The following is a 15,244-nucleotide window of genomic DNA, read 5'->3' as shown; positions in this document are numbered from 1 at the left end:
TGGACTCCACTCTTTTGTATGTAGCTTAGTGATCGTACAATGCTTCCTACTGGCTTCTCCTCCTGTGTAGAGGAGGTGAATGGTGGGAGGGAGGCACAGAAGGGTGCAGTTTAGCAGGTTTTTGTTGAATATGCATAGAAACTGTCCTGTAAAGGTCCCAACAGAAATTAAGCCCCAACATCAAAAGCCTGCTAAACAGCACCCTGCCCCCACACCCACTGCAAGTAAAGATCCCCACATGAGATGCCAGCAGGTAGCACCGTTCTATCATCTGGATTTTCCTCTCCTCATCTGCAGAACTAAAAAAACGACAAGGCAGACGCTCTTCATGAGCAGCCGGGCAAACAAGGCAATGCTTTTTCATTTGGCTGCTCTTTTCTAAAGAACAGGTTTCAAGGACTTCCAAAGGTTTCCTGTAGTGGAAAAAGAAGTAACAGAATGTTTTCTGTGACTTTTAAAAGAAGGGGGGATTATAGCAACTTCAAGAAAAGAAAATAAGAACATAAAATTGAAATTAAGCTACTAACAAGCCAAGGTTAGATTTGCTAGACTAATTTTGAGATTTCAAAATTAAGCAAATGCTATGAGAACAAAAGGATATATAGATACAATTTTCTCTCTTATTACATAAGAAAATAAAGGAAATTCTTACCATATATTTCTGTTCTTGACACTCTTGGAGAGCATTACTTAAATTGGAGGTAGTAACTCCCCCTGGATATTAGCCAGGGTTAAGAACACAAGAAGAGCCCTGAGGCTGGATCAGACCAAGGGTGCAGCTAGTCCAGCACACTGTTCACACCGTGGCCCACCAGCTGTCACAGGAAAACCCACAAGCAGGACACGAGGACCACAGCACCCTTCCGCCCATTCCCCAGCCACTGGTGTACATAGGCATGCTGCCTCGAGGTAGCATAGAGCCATCAGGGCTAGTGGCCATTGAAAGCCTTCTCCTCCAGGGATTGGTCCAACCCCCTTTTAAATTGGCCATCACTACACCTTGTGGTAGCGAATTCCATAGTTTAAAAATGTGCTGTGTGAAGAAGCACTTCCTTTTATCTGTCCTGAATCTCGCACCAATCAGCTTCATGGGATGACCCGGATTCTAGTATTTTGAGAGAAGGAGAAAAATGTCTCCCTATCCACATTCTCCACACCAGGCATAATTTTGTACACAACTATCAGGTCTCCTCTTAGCTTCCTTTTTTCCAAGCTAAACAGTCCCAGCTGTTGTAACCTTCCCTCATAGTTGCCACTTTCTGCACTTTTTCAAAGCTCTACGATGTCTTTTTTTAGGTGTGGTGACCTGAACTGTACATGGCATTCTAAATTCAGTTGCACCATAGATTTGTATAAGGACAGTATGGTACTAGCATTTATTCTCAATTCCTTTCCTAATTATGTCTAACATGGAGTTTGCCTTTTTTACAGCAGCTGCATTGGGTTGACATTTTCATAGAGTTGACCCCAAGGTCTCTTTCTTGGTGGGACACCGCTAGCTCGGATCCCATCAGGTTATACTTGAAATTGGGATTTTTTTGCCCTAAGGTGCATCACTTTACACTTGCTTACATTGAACCACATTTGCCATTTAGATGTCCATTCTCCCAGTTTGGACAGCTCAGTTTAGAACTCACAATGGCCCTGTTCAGACAACATGCTAAACCATGACAGTCAAGCATTTTGAGCTAAACATTATGGCTTTGTGTATCATGCAAACCATGACTTAGTGTGCCATGTGAACCATTCCTAATCATGGTAGCTACATAACCAAGGTTTAAACATGCTCACTAACCATTTGTTGCAAAAGGGTTAGTGGCCTAACCATGGCTTAGCATGTTTGAACAAGCCCAATCCTTTTTTTTTTTTTTTTTGCTTTAACCAATCTAAACAATTTTGTTTCATCAGCAAGCCTGGCCACTTTACTGCTCACTTGTATTCCACATCATTTATGAACAAGTTGAAAAGCATCGGTTCCAACAGAGATCCCCGTGGAATCCCACTATTTATATCCCTCTATTGGGAGAATGTACTGTTTATTCCTACTCTTTGCTTTCTGTTCTTTAATCAGTTACTGATCCATAAGAGGACCTCTTCTTTTATTCCATGACTCCTAAGTTTGCTCAGGAGTCTTTTGTGAGGGATTTTGTCAAAAGCCTTTTGGAAGTCTAAGTAAAGAATGTCTACCAGATCACCAGTCTACATGTTTATTAAAGAACTTAAAGAACTCTAAAAAGAACTCTAAAGAACTTAAAGAACTCTAAAAAATTAGTGAGACAGGACTTAGCTTTGTGGAAGCCATGTTGATTCTTTTCCAGCAGGGCTTGTCCTTCTATATGTTTACTAATTTTACCTTTAATAATGTTTTCAACCAACTTACTCAGGACAGACATTAAGCTAACCAGCCTGTAATTCCCCCGATTTCCCCCCCCCCGGATCCCTTTTTAAAAACTGCCATTATATTGGTCAGCTTCCAGTCTTCTGGTAAAGAGGCTGATCTTAAGGACACATTGCATATTTTGGCTAGAAGATCAGTAAGTATATATTAGAGTTCTTTAAGAACTCTAGGATGGATACCATCTGGGCCTGGTGATTTATTAACTTTCAATTTGTCAATAAGGTTGAGAATTTTATCTTCTGTCACCACTATTTTCCTCAGTTCTTCTGGCTTCCTTCCTGAAAACATCAGTTCACGCAATAGGTGTCCTATATCTTCTACCGTGAAGACAGATGAGAAAAAAACCATTCAGCTTCTCTGTATCTGTAATCTCCTTCTCCTCCTTTACTACTCCTTTAACACCATTGTCATCCAGTTAGCAGCTGTAGTGAAGCTCAATGGTTAGCTCAAAGATGTTTGTGAGAGTTTTTGGCTTCAGCTCCACCCACCACTCACTAACTTCAGTCCCTATTATTTCAATGGGACTACTCTAAGTTGGACTAACACTGGATACAATCAATTGTATATGAAATTATGTCATTGTTAGGGAGTGGTAACTCATTGTTATCTGAATACTGATTGTACTCAATTCCAGATGACTTCTCTGAGTGATTTCATTTAAATGCTAAACTGCATGATGGATAAAACAGAACCTTGAGGGACACCAACAAACCAGTGCTGAGCTATATTTCCCCAGAACCACATTCTGGAATTGGCCATGCAGGTAGCAGTGGAACCCTGGAGCAGTGTGTCCCTGATCTCCATCCTGGGTACAGTCCAGAAGGATACCATGGTCAATGTTACTGAAACTGCTGAGAACTACAGTATAATAGTATAAATAGTATAAGGTATACTAGAACATAATAAACAGGAACAAAATCCTTATATCACTCTCTTGTACAGGTAATCCACACCAGTTGACCGAAAGCTGATTCACCCCCAAAACCAGGCCAGAAATGGCCCTAGAAAACCACTACCATCCAGAAATGCCTTATAAATAAAAACAGTTCCTACCATTCTAAGAACAGCAGCTGCCTTACATGTAGCTGGTACCAAATATTGAATAAGGATTTCATCTTCTGATGGGTGTACCTTCCGTAGTTCTGTTAATGTTGTGTACATCATTTCAAACTGATTCCTTTCTGTAAATAAGTCTGATACCGCTAAAAGCTGCAAGTACAAAAGCACAATAGAACACTTGTCTTTTGAAAGCTGTTTATGATAAAATACTTATTTTAATGTAGTACATGTAATATACTTGAATACAGAATTACTAAAAAGAAGCTTGAAAAGAAAAATGTTGAAATAATTAATTTTGTTTTAAAAATGGATATATGTATTAAAATAAATCACAAACAGAACATTGGGCTTATTGCAAGTTTTCTTTCTCTTCTGAGGTAAATAGAACATTCTGACTAGGGTAACACACCTACCCCGCCATACTCTAGGAAAAATGGTCTCTACTGACCTAGGGATCCCCTCCCAGTTCAAGACATGCTGTATCATGAAAACCCATTCAAATGAAAATGCAGTATGGAACAGTGAGCTGACAAGATAAACACTGACAATAAATTATACGCACAGAAACAACACTGCAGCCAGGAAAAAACAAGATAGTAACAAAGATGGAAGAAGCTTCAATTAACTCAGTACACCAGAAAAAAAGTCCAGAAGGAGGCCTGCTCTCATCTCCCTTGCAGGAATCAGCAGAGCAGATAGGACAGAAGAAGTCCTCTTTATTTCCAACGAGAAGGAACACTCAATAAATCTGCTGTTCTGCTCTCCTTTGGAAGAGAACATCTTGAATAAGGATGTGAAAAAGCAGTATCTTCTGTTCCAAGAGGGCTATTCTGCTGTTAAATCATAGAATCAGAGAATTGGAAGGGGCCATTCAGGCCACTGAGTCCCACCCCCTTGCTTAGTGCAAGAAGCCTGTTTAAAACATCCCTGACAAATGACTGTTCAGACTTTGCTTGAATACCTCCAGCAATGGAGAGCCCACTTCTAGGCACTTGGTTCCACTGCTGACTGCTTTGACCATTAGAAAGTTTTTCTTGATGTTCAACCAAAACCTGCCTTTCTGTAATATGCCTGTAAACTCACATCCTATGGTCTTTGATGACAGAAAGCAGGTTGAGGCTTTCTTTTGTATAATCCCTTTGGGAGATAGCTGCTGCAACTGGTTTCTGGGTTTCGATGTGAAAATGTAGAAACCCAGAAACCATATATTTGCAGATACTTGTTCAATGGCCTCAATAGCCCCCAGTTTTGATACCATAAAAAGAATGAAATTGGCATATAACCTCCTTTGTGAAGCAAGAATAGATCTATTGCTATGATGTGCACCAGGTTTTGGATAGTCTTCAGAAGCCTCTGATGCATCTCTGGGTTCCTTTATCTTGAAGTTTGAATCTGTCCCTGAACACACCCCTGAGAAATAGTATCCAGGTATATGCAGTAGAATGCCAGATGTGCAAACAGTATTGAAGACATCCCAATTTGCAAAGGGTGTGCGACTGGACAAACGTCAGGCCATTGGGTTCTTTCCTCTTTTTTAGGAAGATGACTGACTAAAGCCTATGGAGAATATAGACGTCTTTGCTGTATTCTTGAACTGGATCCAATGATTTCTGAGGCCTTTCTCACCAACAGTGATGACTGTGGCTAAAGTGGCAGTTCTGGGAACTCTGGCAGAAAGTGACCACATCATACTTGAGTTCTTGATTTTAAAGGAAGCAAAAGCTGTGTGTAGCCACACGCATACTCTGGATTTTATGAAAGTTGATTTTAATGAGCTCAGAGCAATGATAAGTTAGGTCCCCTGGCAGGTGACCCTAATGAGAAAAGGAGTCCAAGATGGGTGGGAGTTTCTAAAAAAGTAAATTTTAAAGGCCTGATGAGCTGCATCCTGAATCTTCGCTGGATTCAGCTGTTTCTCTTTTTAACTCTTCTTTATCCTCGACTTTTGTTATCTTTGCCTCTTCTTCAACACGGCTGGTCTGTCCTTCCCATCCCCAACCCTGGCTCTCTAATTACCTTCGCTATCTTCGTTCCTGCTCTCAGGCGGCTGAGCGGCTGTGGCGGAGGTTCAGGGACTGGGCAGATTTTGTCCACTATGAATTTATTCTTTCTTCTTTCTCTTCTGCTATTTCCTTGGCCAAACAGGAGCATTACTCTCGGCTTATTCAGTTGAATGCCAAGCACCCTCAGTGGCTCTTTGCTTCCTTTAATTCACTTTTGAAGCACTGCTCTCCATCCTTACCTCCTTCTCTGTCTGCCACTGACTTCGCTCTCTTCTTCAACTCTAAAAGTCAAACACTTCATGCGGATCTTTCTAATTCTGCCCCCTCTTCTATCTTGGCCACCCTTTTGTTAATTCCTTCTGTTACCTTTTCTGAGTTCTCTCCGAATTTGGCGGATGAACTTTCAAGAATATTGTCTTCTTCTAATCCTTCTACCTGCTCTCTTGACCCCATCCCTTCCCGTGTTTTTATTAATTTTACTCCTGTTATTCTTCCTTCTCTGCTCCACATTATCAACACTTCTTTGTCTTTTGGTTAATTTCCTTCTGTTTAACAAAGATGCCAGTTTCTCCTATTCTTAAAAAACATCTCGACATGCTTTCACTTTCTAACTACCGCCCTGTCTCTTTGTTGCCTTTTGTCTCAAAGGTTTTGGAACAGGTGGTCTACTCCCGTTGCCTTGACTTTCTCTCTACTACCTCTGCTTTGGATCCTTTTCAGTCTGGTTTTTGTAGTCTTCATTCCACTGAGACCGACCTTACTAAGATTATTAACGATCTCCTTCTTGCCAAGTCAAAAGGCCTCTACTCTGTCCTTATTCTTCTGAACCTTACCATGGCCTTTGATACGGTTGATCACGATCTTCTATTCTACTCCCTTCGCGACCTTGGTTTTCGAGATTCAGTCTATGACTGTTTCGCCTCTTATTTATCAGGCCAGTCATTTAACGTGTTGGCTAATGGCCTCTCATCTCCTTCCTTTCCCCTTTCAGTAGGGGTTCCATAGGGCTCTGTGCTTGGCCCGTTGTTGTTTTCTCTTTATACATTATCTTTGGGTAATCTTATTCATTCTCATGGTCTTCAATACCATCTGTATGCCGATGATACCCAACTATACCTTTCATCTCCTGATTTGTCTTCCAATGTTCAGGATCGTATCTCGGCCTGTCTCACCAATGCCTCAGCCTGGATGCTTTGGCATCGCCTGAAACTAAACATGGCAAAAACGGAACTGATAGTTTTTCCTCCTAAATCCTCTCCTCTTCTCTCGTTTTCTATCACTGTTAATAATGTTATACTCTATCCTGTTGAGGAAGCTCATAGTCTTGGTTTTATTTTTAACTCTTCACTTTCTTTTCCCTCCCATATTGAGGCTGTAGCTAAGTCCTGTCGTTTCTTCTTGTATAACTTCTCTAGAATTTGCCTGTTCTTCTGCCAAGACTCTTCTGCCAAGACTCTCATTCATGCCTTGGTTATTTCCCGCTTGGACTATTGTAATCTCCTGTTGACTGGTCTTCCTTCTTCTCATCCTTCCCCATTGGTTTCCATTCATCATTCTGCGGCTAACATTATTTTTCTGGCTCATTGTTTTGATCACGTCACCCCACTTCTAAAATCTCTTCACTGGCTCCCTGTCTCCTACAGAATTCAATACAAGCTTCTCCTTTTGACTTGTAAAGCTTGTCATGGTCTGGCTCCTCCCTATCTCTCATCTCTTATTTCACCTTACTGTCCTGCTCACACCCTTCGCTCTCATAACACTATGTCTCTAACTCGCCCAAGAGTTTCTACTTCTCTCACTCGTTTTCGCTCGCTGCCCCCTATGCCTGGAATTCTCTTCCAGCGCACCTGCAAACTGCAACGTCGATTTCAGTTTTTAAATCTTACTTGAAAACATTTCTTTTCTCAAATGTTTATAATCCGTAGTGTGATGATACTAGTTTTTATTATTTGTTTTATTGTCCCCCATGCTGGTTGGCGTTCCCCCTCCCTGTTTGTTTGTTATTGTGTTTTTAGAATGTAAGCCATATGGCAGGGTGTTTTGTATTCTGTTTTATTTTGTTCTGTACAGCACCATGAAAATTGATGGTGCTATATAAATAAATATTAATAATAATAATAAATTAATAAGGGAGTTGGCTGAAGAACTCTCAGAACCTCTATTGTCTTTGCAAAAATATGGAAGACGGGTGAAGTGCTGGATGACTAGAGGAGGGCTAACGTTGTCCCTATCTTCAAAAAGTGCAAAAAGAGGAACCCGGGAACTACAGACCAGTTCATCTGACATCAACCCCTGGGAAATTTTTGAAGCAGTTTTTAAAGTAGTCAATCGGTAAGCAGCTTGGAAATGAAGTGATTAATAGAAGCCAACATGGATTTGTCGAGAACAAATCCTGTCAGACTACTGCGATCGCAGTTTTTGATCGGGTAACCTCCCTTGTGGACCGTAGGAATGCTTGACTTCGGCAAAACTTTTGACAAAGTTCCCCATGTCATTCTGATTAGCAAACTAGCTAAACATGGGCTAGATGGAACAACTATTAGGTGGATCCACAGTTGGCTACAGAGTCGGACTTAAAGAGTGCTTATCAACGGTACCTTCTCAAACTGGAGTGCGGGGAGGTAATGAGTGGGGTACCTCAGGGCTCAGTCCTGGGCCCAGTGCTCTTCAACATTTTTATTAATGATTTGGATGAGGAGGTACAGGGAATGCTGATCAAATTTGCAGATGACACCAAATTGGGTGGGATAGCTAATACCCTGGAAGACAGAAACAAACTTCAAAGAGATCGTGATAGGCTGGAGTGCTGGGCTGAAAACAACAGAATGAAATTTAGTAAGGATAAATGCCAAGTTCTACATCTAGGAAATAGAAACCAAATGCACAGTTACAAGATGGGGGATACTTGGCTCAGCAACACTACAAACGAGAAGGATCTTGGAATTATTGTAGATCACAAGCTGAATATGAGCCAACATTGTGATGCAACTGCAAAAAAGCAAATGCTATTTTGGGCTGCATTAATAGAAATACAGCTTCCAACTCGCACGAGGTACTGGTTCCCCTCTATTCGGCCCTGCTTAGACCTCATTTTGAGTACTGCATCCAGTCCTGGGTACCACGCTTCAAGAAGGATGCAGACAAGCTGGAGCGTGTTCAGAGGAGGGCAACGAGGATGATCAACAGCCTGGAAACAAAGCCCTATGAGGAAATACTGAAAAACTGGGCATGTTTAGCCTTGAGAAGAGAAGACTGAGGGGAGACATGATAGAACTCTTCAAATTGTTGAAAGGTTGTAACACAAGATTTCTTCTTGATCATCCCAGGGTGCAGGACACAGACTAATGGGCTCAACTTAACAAGATGCCAGATTCTGGCTAGATATCGGGGAAAACTTCCTTACTGTAAGAGCAGTACGACAATGGAACCAATGACCTAGGGAGGTTGTGGGCTCTCCCATACTAGAGGCATTCAAGAGGCAGCTGGACAACCATCTGTCGGGGATGCTTTAGGGTGGATTCCGGCATTGAGCTGGAAAAGTGCTATAATGTTTCCCCTCAATCTCCTCTTCTCCAAGCTAAACATGCCCAGTTGTTTCAGTCTCTCTTCATGGGGCTTTAAGCAGGGAGTTGGACTCGAAGGTCTTATAAGCCCCTTCCAATGCTATTTTATGATTTGATGATTTCTCTTTCCTAAATGAAGAACTTTGCACTTTTCTATGTAAGGTCATTTTGAATGTTGTTTCTGTCTTCTAAGGCAGTAGTCTTCAACTGGTGGGTCGCAACCCAAAAGTAGCTCACGAGAGCAGTCCAGATGGATCATGGCAAAGCTGTTACCCCAATGTTGGGCATGAAAAAAAAGTGAAAGTGGGTCCAATGTTTCAGGTTGAGTGTTCAAGGTGGGTTCAATTGAAGACCACAGTTCTAAGGTATTAGCTATCCTACACAATTTTGTGTCATCTGCAAATTTGATAAGCATTCCCTCTACCACTTTCATCATGTCATTAATACAAATAATGAAGAGTACAGGGCCCAGGACCAAGCTTTGCCCCACTCCCTTGATATCTCTCTCCAGTTTGGTGAGGAACCATTGACAAGCACTTTTGGAGTATGGTTCTCTAACCAACTGTGGATTCACCTAGTAGTAATACCACCACTTAACTAGCTTGTTAAACCAGCCCACACTTAACTAGCTTGTTAATCAGAATATCACGGGGCACTTAGTCAAAGATATATTATCATGATATATTAGTTCCACAATATTTCCATGATCTATTAAGGAAGTTACCCAATCAAGAAAATGAAATAAGATTAATCTGGCAGGAATTATTCTTGACAAATCCATGCTGGCCTTCAGAGATCACTGCATCAGCCTGTTTGTCACATACAATATGCCAGATGGGACACAGATCCTCATTTGAGAGAAGACAGAGTCAAATTGGGAACTGAACATTTTGACGTTTCCCGTGTTCCCTGCCAGCTTTTTGCCATCGTTGTTGAGCAGGTGATCTACTACTACTTTTGTCCTCCCCTTTAACTTTGAGCATATCTGAAGAAGCCCTCCTCCTTCTCCTTCTTGAGCCTCCTTTGGCCACCTCAGCTCATTCTGACTTTGCTCTGCGTTGGGGGCAGCGCCATTGGCTTCTTATATCAGCTTCCCCTTCTGCTTTCCAATCACTTGGGACTTCAGCATCTCCTTTTTAAGGAATTTCCACCCCTCTTGAAGTTCTCTTCTTGTTAAGCCATGGGGCCCTACTTATCATTGCTCTGAATCAGATTTCCTGAAGGCCAAGGTACACATTTTATTATATTTAGCTTTAATTTTCCCATAAAATCAAGGTTGAACGGGATTAGAACACTATAGCCCAAAGGCTACCATTGTAGATCATAGAATCATAGAATAGTAGAGTTGGAAGGGGCCTACAAGGCCATCAAGTCCAACCCCCTGCTCAATACAGGAATCCACCCTAAAGCATCCCTGACAGATGGCTGTCCAGCTGCCTCTTGAATGCCTCTAGTGTGGGAGAGCCCACAACCTCCCTACGTAACTGATTCCATTGTCGTACTGCTCTAACAGTCAGGACGTTTTTCATTATGTACAGCTGGAATCTGGCTTCCTTTAACTTGAGCCCGTTATTCCGTGTCCTGCACTCTGGAAGGATGGAGAAGAGATCCTGACCCTCCTCTGTGTGACAACCGTTTAAGTATTTGAAGAGTGCTATCATCCTGGTCATCCTGGTTGCCCTCCTCTGAACATGCTCCAGCTTGTCTGCGTCCTTCTTGAATTGTGGAACCCAGAACTGGACACAATACTCTAGATGAGGCCTAACCAGGGCCGAATAGAGAGGAACCAGTACCTCACACGATTTGGAAGCTATACTTCTTATTAATGCAGCCTAAAATAGCATTGGCCTTTCTTGCAGCCATATCGCACTGTTGGCTCATATTCAGCTCATATTCAGGATCTACAACAATTCCAAGATCCTTCTCGTTTGTAGTATTGCTGAGCCAAGTATCCACCATCTTGTAACAGTGCATTTGGTTTCTATTCCCTAAATGTAGAACTTGGCATTTATCCCTATTAAATTTCATTCTGTTGTTTTCAGCCCAGCACTCCAGCCTATCAAGATCACTTTGAAGTTTGTTTCTGTCTTCCAGGGTATTAGCTATCCCACCCAATTTGGTGTCATCTGCAAATTTGATAAGCGTTCCCTGCACCTCCTCATCCAAATCATTAATAAAAATGTTGAAGAGCACTGGGCCCAGGACCGAGCCCTGTGGTACCCCACTCGTTGCCTCTCCCCAGTTTGAGAAGGTTCCGTTGATAAGTAGTCTTTGAGTCCGATTCTGTAGCCAACTGTGAATCCACCTAATAGTTGTTCCATCTAGCCCACTTTTAGCTAGTTTCTTAATCAGAATATCATGGGGCACTTTGTCAAAAGCTTTGCTGAAGTCAAGATATATGACATCCACAGCATTCCCACAGTCCACAAGGGTGGTTATCCTATCAAAAATGAGATCAAATTAGTCTGACAGGATTTGTTCTTGACAAATCCATGTTGGCTTCTAGTAATCACTGCATTGATTTCAAGGTGTTTACATATTGGCTTCTTTATAATCTGCTCCAGAATTTTCCCAGGGATGGATGTCAGACTGACTGGTCTGTAGTTCCCAGGTTCCTCCTTTTTGCCCTCTTTGAAGATAGGGACAACATTAGCCCTCCTCCAGTCGTCCAGCACCTCACCCGTCTTTGGAGCTGAGCAGAAGCTCAGGGTTGAGGCAGTAGCTAAATCTTGTCGATTTTTCCTGTATAATATTGCCAGGATTCAATCATTTTTGTCTGTCTCTTCTGCCAAGACGCTTGTTCATGCACTGGTTATTTCACGGTTGGACTACTGCAACCTTCTTCTCTCTGGCCTTCCTTCTTCTCACATCAGTCCGTTGGTTTCTGTTCACCACTCTGCCGCAAAGATCATCTTCTTGGCTCACCGCTCCGACCATGTTACTCCGCTTCTGAAATCTCTTCATTGGCTTCCAATTCACTTCAGAATCCAATATAAACTTCTCCTGTTAACCTTCAAAGCTTTTCACGGTCTAGCTCCTTCCTATCTCTCCTCTCTCATCTCACACTATTGCCCCACTCGTGCTCTTCGTTCCTCTGATGCCATGTTTCTCGCCTGCCCAAGGGTCTCTACTTCCCTTGCTCGGCTTCGTCCATTTTCGTCTGCTGCCCCTTACGCCTGGAATGCTCTTCCAGAACATTTGAGAACTACAAGTTCAACCGCAGCTTTTAAAGCTCAACTAAAAACTTTTCTTTTTCCTAAAGCTTTTAACACTTGATGTTGTGCAGACTTCTACTGTTACTTTCTACTGTTAGTTTTACCCTACCCTGTGCCTCCTTACCCTACCCTGTACCTGTTTGCATTCTCTTCCCCTCCTTATTGTTTTACTATGATTTTATTAGATTGTAAGCCTAGGCGGCAGGGTCTTGCTATTTACTGTTTTACTCTGTACAGCACCATGTACATTGATGGTGCTATATAAATAAATAAATAAATAATAATAATAATAATAATAATAATAATAATGGAAGAGCAGCTGGCCCAGCTGAAGTAGAAGCTAGAAAAGTAAGCCTTTAATATTTAATAACATAGTTTAATAACATAGTTATTTAATAACATAGTTATTAAATAACATGGCTTGGGCAGTATTATTATTAACAACTTTAAAGCATTTTATTTACTTGCTTATTTTTACAGTTTCTATGCATTGAACAGCGATTACAAAGGCATACGACCTAATCCAGGAGTTTCCAACATGGCTCCCACAGGTGCCAGTGCACCTGCAAGACCAGGCTGAAGTGCCTACCAAGGTATTCCCCCCTCTGCAAGTGAACAGAATGATTTGCCCATGCACTTGTATAACGGGGGGATTTCCTCCTAGCCAAAAAATGGCTGGGTTGGGGCAGATTTGCCTGCCCTCCAACCAATGTTCAGCAAGAGGGCTTTCCTCGTCTCTATACAAGTCAGTGGAGTGGTTCTCCATTATTTTTAAATGGGGAGGAAACCCCCACTTCCAAGCAACAACAGTAGCACTCCCCAGAAAGGACCCTAGATGCAACTGGATCCTTAGAGGAGGTGGACTTCACCCACCCTCCCACCAATTTTGAGCAGGGAGCTTTTTCTCAGATTATGCAAGTGAAAGAAGAAATTGCTCTATTCACCTGCATGGGCATTGGAAAACAGTGAGACAGACACAGACACACAGAGAGAGAGAGAGGAGAAAAAGAGGCGGGGGAGAGCGTGTCCAGGCTATGTGTGAGGCCCAAGGTCAGCAGTCTGCACACAGTGTTCATCGTCTATTCTGGGTCACACTAAGCAAGGCAAGATTCAGGTGAGACAAGGCTAGACTTTGAAAGAGTGCTCTGCATAAAGTGCTCCCTGGAAATTCTCCCTTAAAGAACTGTTGTTCCAGCAAAGTACTGAAGTTGACTGAGACCTTAGGAGGGCTGGCAGAGCCTGGGCTTTGGTTTCCTCCACCCCTGCTGGACGCTGAGTACACTTCTTAAAGGGCCAGTGTCAGTTACTGTAGTGCCATGCTCCTGTGTGGCTGAGGAACAGGAAAAGCTGCACGGGTGTCATCCTCAGAGGATGGGGGAGGGGCATTCTCTGGCCAAGCATTATAGAAGATATGCTGGGGGATCCCCCTGACCTGTGACTTGGTTGAATCCAAGTCTTAGAACCAGGGAACATGACAGAGAGAGGGGGGGGGAGAAGCCAGAGTGAGTAGCACAGACACAAGATACACAATCATACTTGCACACACTAACAGAGATAAGGGGGCACTCCCAACGTTTTTGTGATTGGTCCCAAACATACCTACTGCAGCCAATTTGTGGTAATACCAAGGCACTTTTTCAAAATGTCGATTAAGCCTCATGGCTCCAAAAAGTTTGAAGACCTTTGTTCTAATTCATGGTGAAAATTACACTAGGTCTTTCCCTGAATGGAAGAGCAGTTACTCCAATATGGCAGATACTGGGGTCATATTGTTCCTGCAATCTGAAGGAACATTCTCTCCAACTCCAGAAATACTACTTTGTGTCAGCTCAAGGTCACTTAGCAAACTTCACCTTGATGGTGATATTCTTTCTGCGCTGGGAGAGGAGGAGGGGGGTGGGCTTGGATGCAGATCCCTGGATCCAAAGTGGAAGCGCTGCCTCCGACTTTGGATCCACAAATCCAAAGTATCCTAGGGGCCCCCAGAATGCAGTATGCATTCCCTTAACCATTTTGTGGTTAAGCAGCATGGTTTAGCGTGTTGTCTGAACCAGGCTGCTGTCTAGAGCCCATAAGTTTGCTTCCTTAATTATTCAATGAGTGTTCTGATTAGACAAAATTTATTACAGTGTTTTTTATTAAAATGTTGCTATTTTATCCACCAGAATAGTTTAAAAAAAACACTTCTGAATGTAAGCAGTTTTCCTTATTCCCAAACATTTTGAAACAACATATCTATGATTTATGAGATTGAAAACATTAACACCTACAGATCGGACAACTTCGCTGATTAAAATAACTGGTGTCCTCTTGATTGGGTTTGATGGCAGAATCCATTGACTGTACAACTCCAGCAAGAACTGAGAACATGAATGTATATCTACACCAGCACGGTGTTTTCTATAACCAAACACAAGCAAAGTTAGTATTACACTAGATTGCCAATTTTTAAAAAATAATTTAAATTAGTCCCCTGGGGAGAAGCATAGTAGATCTTAGGTGGGAGCAATGACTCTGTCAATTAACTAAGTCCTAATTCATTTTTACCTGACCATTGGATTTGGAGCACCAATCAACTATTGCAGCCCAAGGGTAGAGACTAGGGATGTGAAGGGGTGTGTGTGTGTGTGTGTGTGTGTGTGTGTGTGTGTGTGTGTGTAAGTGTTGAAATTGCTGCTAGTGAATGCCAGGTCGCTGAATGGGAAAACAACAGCTATCCAGGACTTGATCCTGGATGAGCATGCCAACCTGGCCTGTATCACAGAGACCTGGTTGGATGAAGCTGGGGGAGTTAAACTCTCTCAGCTTTGCCCACCAGGGTTCTCTGTCCAGCACCAGACAAGGCCTGGGGGGCGCGGGGAGGTGGAGTGGCAGTGGTCTATCAGGATTCCATTCCCCTGACCAGGTGCCCTGTCCCAGTCTGCAGGGTTCAAATGTGTGTATCTGAAGGTAGGTGCCCGGGACAGAATAATGATTTTTTTTGGTGTACTGTCCACCCCACTGTTC

The 15,244-nt window shown here is 42.5% G+C and overlaps 1 protein-coding gene across 2 annotated transcripts in view; it reads right to left on the bottom strand.

The window, feature by feature from the left end:
* Positions 1–15,244, bottom strand: part of HTT (huntingtin) — a 454,111-nt gene that overhangs the window by 40,849 nt on the left and 398,018 nt on the right. For both annotated transcript variants that reach the window (XM_063135886.1, XM_063135887.1), the window contains exons 59-60: positions 14,509–14,638; positions 3,452–3,607 (exon numbers count right to left, since the gene is read on the bottom strand). In XM_063135886.1, the coding sequence (XP_062991956.1) occupies positions 3,452–3,607; positions 14,509–14,638 (286 nt within the window). The remainder of the gene's footprint in view (positions 1–3,451; positions 3,608–14,508; positions 14,639–15,244) is intronic.

This window comes from Elgaria multicarinata, chromosome 10 (assembly GCF_023053635.1).
Source record: "Elgaria multicarinata webbii isolate HBS135686 ecotype San Diego chromosome 10, rElgMul1.1.pri, whole genome shotgun sequence".
In the NCBI taxonomy this organism is placed as follows: Eukaryota; Metazoa; Chordata; class Lepidosauria; order Squamata; family Anguidae; genus Elgaria; species Elgaria multicarinata.
This window is presented reverse-complemented; position numbering and strand designations above follow the sequence as displayed.